The sequence below is a fragment of the Apis dorsata genome, unplaced genomic scaffold (genome assembly GCF_000469605.1).
Source record: "Apis dorsata unplaced genomic scaffold, Apis dorsata 1.3 scaffold_323, whole genome shotgun sequence".
In the NCBI taxonomy this organism is placed as follows: domain Eukaryota; kingdom Metazoa; phylum Arthropoda; class Insecta; order Hymenoptera; family Apidae; genus Apis; species Apis dorsata.
This window is the reverse complement of record NW_006263591.1, coordinates 107,682-113,317: the sequence shown is the minus strand read 5'-3', so window position 1 is coordinate 113,317 and position 5,636 is coordinate 107,682. Positions and strand designations below refer to the sequence as shown.

Below are 5,636 nucleotides of genomic sequence, written 5' to 3'. Positions count from 1 at the left end.
TATATATATATATATATATATATATATATTATATTTCACTTTATGTTATTAATATTATATGGTATAATTTTTATTATTAATCGATATTTTATAAAATTATATCTAAATTATATCTAAATTAATTGTGGATGCTAATTTCTCATCAGTTATTAAATTTAAAAATGAATCTATATAGGAAATAGTATATCATGGAAATAGTATATACATGGAATACTTTCTTTTTTAAAATGTATGTATTTAAAATACGAATTAATTGATTGCAATTTACTTTAATATTAAAGAAAAAATATTTGTTATTTGCAGACGAAAATGTCACGTTATCGTGAATGGGATCTTTCATGTAAAGTTTATGTCGGTAATTTAGGAAATAGTGCTAGTAAACATGAAATTGAAAGTGCATTTAGTAAATATGGTCCACTTAGAAATGTGTGGGTTGCTAGAAATCCACCAGGATTTGCTTTTGTAGAATTTGAAGATCCACGAGATGCAGAAGATGCAGTTAGGGGATTAGATGGAACGTGAGTGTTAAATGATAATAATTATTAATATATATTTATAAAATAATTAATAAAATAATACTAATTATAAATTTTAATAATATAATTGTATTTTTATAGACGCTGTTGTGGAACTAGAGTGAGAGTAGAAATGTCTTCAGGAAGAAGTAGACGTGGAGGTGGTGGACGGAGACCAGGTCCAAGATATTCCAGGTAAGAGATTTTAATGTTAAATCAATATGTTATATTTGAACTGCAGATGTTTAAGTATTTTGCCAAGTAGATATTATAGTGCAGTTATCAAATAAGGATGTTAAAAAATAATGCATGAATTTTAATGAATTTTTTTATGCACAAAAAGAATTTGAATTGATATTTTAAAAAATTATTTTATATAAGAATACAATAAAATAAAATATACTACATTTATCATAAACAATTTAATCTTTTTGCTCTTTTGGCTATTTTTACATAAATAATAAATTAAAGATTTGATGAATTAAAATAATGCTATTTAAAATATATTAAAAAATATTAAAACAAAAATTTTTATATAAAATTTGAAAATTTATGAAGTTAGCCAAAGAGTAATTAATTATATTGCATGAAGAGCAGGAAAATGTTAGGACAATTTTGGTTATAGCAGAAATAGCATTTATAATTCAATTATTTTCCTCATTGTAATTTCTTTGTGAATATGCTTAATGAATAACAGGATTTATATATTATATATATTTTTTTGACAAATTTATAGGTCCAGATCTCGCAGTCCCCGAAGGAGATCATTGGGTCGTTATCCAAGGTAAGATTTTTCTTAATTTATTAATTGCAATTTTCAGGTGCGAGTAAACAAAAGAAAGAAATCAAAGTGAAACATGGTGATCAAGAACATATTAACAGTTTGAAACATACAACAGTTTTTCTTACTTTTTTTAGGTCCTGTTCAAGAAGCCCACGCAGGTCACCAATATGCCGATATTCCAGGTATTTCTTTTTTATTTTATGATTTTATGGAATTTTCAGAACCTTATCAAGAACTATTAATCTACAAATTATAAGTAGGTATTTATAAATATTGTAATTTTACATACATAATCACAATATATAAAAAATTTATAAAATAATTTTCGTAGAAATATATTAAATATTTATAAATATATTATATATTATTGTTTTTAATATATTAAACAACTAAAATGTGATAAATAATACATTATTAACGGTATTATTGCAAAATAGATCGAACTTCAATTATTATACATTTTCAGAATATATGTAAAATATTGCATTTATAATAATATTATATAAAAATAAAATCAAATAAATATAATAATTATTATTTACTCAATAATGATTTGATAAATACAACATATGAGTTATTATCTCACAGCTTCAACATCTGAAAATTGAATAATGTTGATTTTTTCTTGACTACTATGTTTGAAAAATAAAAACGCCAATTCAATGTTTTATAAATGAAAAATAATTTATGTTTATAATAATATGTATCATATTATTGTATCATAAATTAAAGAAAACAGAACAATAAATATAAATATAACAGGACAAAATAAATTGAAATAATAGAAAAGAGAAAAGCAAAATTTGAAATTGATAATTAATTATTAATTAGAAAGTTTATTTGCATAAAAATCAATTTTAGTGAAAAATACAAACAAATGTAATAATTTTTTGTTTCCAATTTATAATAATTTATTTATAATGCATACTATATAAATTTTAAATTTTAAAATATTAAATTAATTTTGTATTGGAACTTAATCATTATTGATTATTTAGTACTTTAAAATTAACTTTGATAGTAATAAAAAACACATAAGATAAAAAATTATTTAATAAATAATTGTATTTGATCATTTTAATTAAAAATTTTTTTAACTTTATTTAAATAGTGAACAAAGTATATTGAATTTAATTAGTATTTGATTATATAAAAAATTTTAGTATTAAAATTATTAATTTATGTATAGTTTAAATTAAGTTTGGACAAAGTTTTTTCTCATCATTGCTTCAATTCTTACTAAATAATATATCTATAATTGACAATCTATATTGTCTTTTCATATTTTCCATATAAATATATAATATATATAATATATACAATAAATATATAATATAGATTCTCTAGTCTCCCTACAGGAATATGATAGAAAGATTCGGAAAAGAAGTCGCATGCGATTCGCAAGCTGCCAGTTGCTTAGGCTTGGTCTACAATTAATTTAATTGAATTATGAGATATATTTTATATAAAATATAGATAATGAATTTGTTAAAAGATTACTTTTTTAAATTATTTTATTATAATATAAGCGGCTATTTTATTGATATTGATTATGATAATTAAAATTTAATGCAATTATATTATTTGTGAAACAGAATCTAGAAATACAAAATACTTATGATATCGATTTCAATCCTTGAAACAGTTATTATAGAAACCGAAATGATATATTTTTTATGAATATATCAGTTTTGATTCATATTGATTTTTCAAAACTGTTTTATGATTATTATAATTCTATATCGAGTTCGATTGTATATGATATACAGGATTTTTATAAAAATGGGATATCTTAGGATTCTAAACATTAAAACGATGAAAAAAGTTAATATATACATATATCTGATGACTTAATTAATGATATAATTATAAGCATTTTAAGTTTGTATTAAATAAAATGAAACGGCGAAAAAGCGAGAACGCTTAGCTAGATGCATGGCAATAGCATATTGCAATGTTGCTTGCGTAGCGAGTGCTCAATAAAAATGAATATATTAATATTTTTTTAAATACAAATTTATATTTTTATTAAAAAAAATTTTAATTATGCAAATTGAAATCTATGTAACTTGTTATTTAACAAAAACTTACCTCGGATAAATTATAATAAATTCTATAATATTCGGATGATTACAATATATTATTTTATTTATTTAAAATAGATAAATCGATAAATGTATTTCATTCAATTTGCTGTATTTGCCGAAATCTATAGAAATAAATACACTTCTATTAGATTTTGAATTAGAAACGTTGAATATATTTTTATACACACAATTGTTTTTTTAATTATTTTCACATATACAAGAAAATTTAAAATACTAATGATATCAATAATTAAATCAATTTAAATTCCAGATTATTAAATGAACCAATCAAATTACTAACAAATCATTATCTTTATTTCATTTGCATTCAATATTTTTTATTTTTATACAAAGAGAAATAATAGTCGATCTGGATATCACATAATATGAATCAATATTACACATTAATATTACATATTCATAAAAAATGCGTAAAAATACATATTATACATAATTGCTTTTAAAATGCTCAAAATAAATATTATAAATTCACTAATTTTTTTTTACACTTTTATTTTTGATATATACTAAATAAATGTTACGAATGAATTGAGATCAGAACAAAGCATACACAATACATCTTAGTAATGGGAAAGATTATTGATTTAGATTTTCGTATTCTTATATTTAATACATATAAATATAAAATTCGATTTCGAATCGATATTATTATCTTATTTTTTCTTTCTATCAAATATTTTTATCAATCTATCAATCTTTTTTTCTAATGCCCATAATCAGCAATCAATTGTTAATAATAAGCTATTTCAATAACATTATGAATCAAATTTGATGAAGTAATATATATTTGAATACTTATTTAAAATAAAGTTCAAATAATTTTCATATAAAATTAAATTGATAATAAATAATAGTCGAAATAATTTTATTCATAGAAAATAATATAATATAATAAATAATGAATAAAAAAAATATTAATATACAATAGTAACATGAAAAAGAAAAATGCAATGCTTATATGATTTTTAATAAAAACACATATTAATATGATATAAAATATAGATATTGAATTTCGATTATTATTTTTTAGTAATCTCATATCGAAATAAAAAACATTTAATTCAAATGAAATAGAGATAAAGATTTTTCAATTGATGCATTAATTTGTGAAATTCAAATTGATTCAAATATTAATTTCTTGTATATAAGATAAATAACTTTATGTGTAAAAAAACATATTCAACCTTTCTAATCTAAAATCTTATGGAAGTGTATTTTGATTTGCTTCTATGGATTTCGATAAATAGGAAATTGTTATATAATAACTCATTTATGGATTTAAATAAAATAAATCATAAAATGATTTAGCTAAGATTTAAATAAAGTGATATATATGGTAATATTCTGGAATTTACTAAAATTTATTTGAAATAAGTTTTTATTAAATAAGAAATTGTATAATATGTACATCATATTACACTGAAATTTATTTGAAATAGTTATTTGTATATAAAAGAATATCAGTGCATTTACTTTTATAAAAAAATAAGTGATATTGTAATACAATACTCATATATTCAATTAAGTATTTTCACTTTTTCGCCGTTTCATTCTAATAAAAATTTAAAATGCTTATAATTTGTTAATTAAGAATCAAACATATGTGTGAACGTTTTTTCATCATTTTGATGTTTAAAATCTCCCATCCAAATATATTTCACATTTTTATAAACACTCTATATATGTACTGTTGGGAAGAAGGATTTCTTAAAAGAAATGTACGTCTGATTGGTTAATATGAAAGGAAATGTTTATTTTCACACGCATTTTTATTTCTAGTATATTTATCACATATTAATTCGATTGTGAGAGAGAGGATAAAGTTTACCAAAACGACGATTTGTATCTAAATCTCAATACATTAGCATAAGCATAGGATCCAGAAATATTTTACCGTATCAATATAATATAAAATTATAATATAATATAAATTTATATAAAATAAAATATAATAAAAATTTTTTTATTTTTCATAATATATATAGATTAATTATGATTTGTAACAATAGTTTAATTTATAAATGTAACTTCGTATTCAATAATTAAGCTAATAATTGTATGTATAAGTTATAAATATATTAATTATAATTATAATTATAATAAATATATTAAAATAATTAATAGTTTCGAAAATATTTCAATTTCCTTTTAGATGATTATTCTAACGTAACTTCATAATTTTTACGATTTTGAATATTAATATTCAAATTATGGCTCTTCTACTACTAT

At 19.9% G+C, this 5,636-nt stretch overlaps 1 protein-coding gene across 6 annotated transcripts in view; it reads left to right on the top strand.

Annotated features, from left to right (window-relative positions):
- The window catches only part of LOC102680054 (RNA-binding protein 1-like), a 45,664-nt gene that overhangs the window by 1,318 nt on the left and 38,710 nt on the right, over nucleotides 1–5,636 (top strand). For 2 of the 6 annotated variants that reach the window (XM_006617656.2, XM_006617654.2), the window contains exons 2-5: nucleotides 304–518; nucleotides 618–710; nucleotides 1,252–1,299; nucleotides 1,434–1,481. In XM_006617656.2, coding sequence (XP_006617719.2) covers nucleotides 310–518; nucleotides 618–710; nucleotides 1,252–1,299; nucleotides 1,434–1,481 — 398 coding nt within the window. In that variant the 5' untranslated portion in view covers nucleotides 304–309. Of the gene's footprint in view, nucleotides 1–14; nucleotides 230–284; nucleotides 519–617; nucleotides 711–1,251; nucleotides 1,300–1,433; nucleotides 1,482–5,636 lie in introns of those variants that run through there. The other 4 variants (XM_006617655.2, XM_031511446.1, XM_031511447.1 and 1 more) reach the window with 4 other exon arrangements.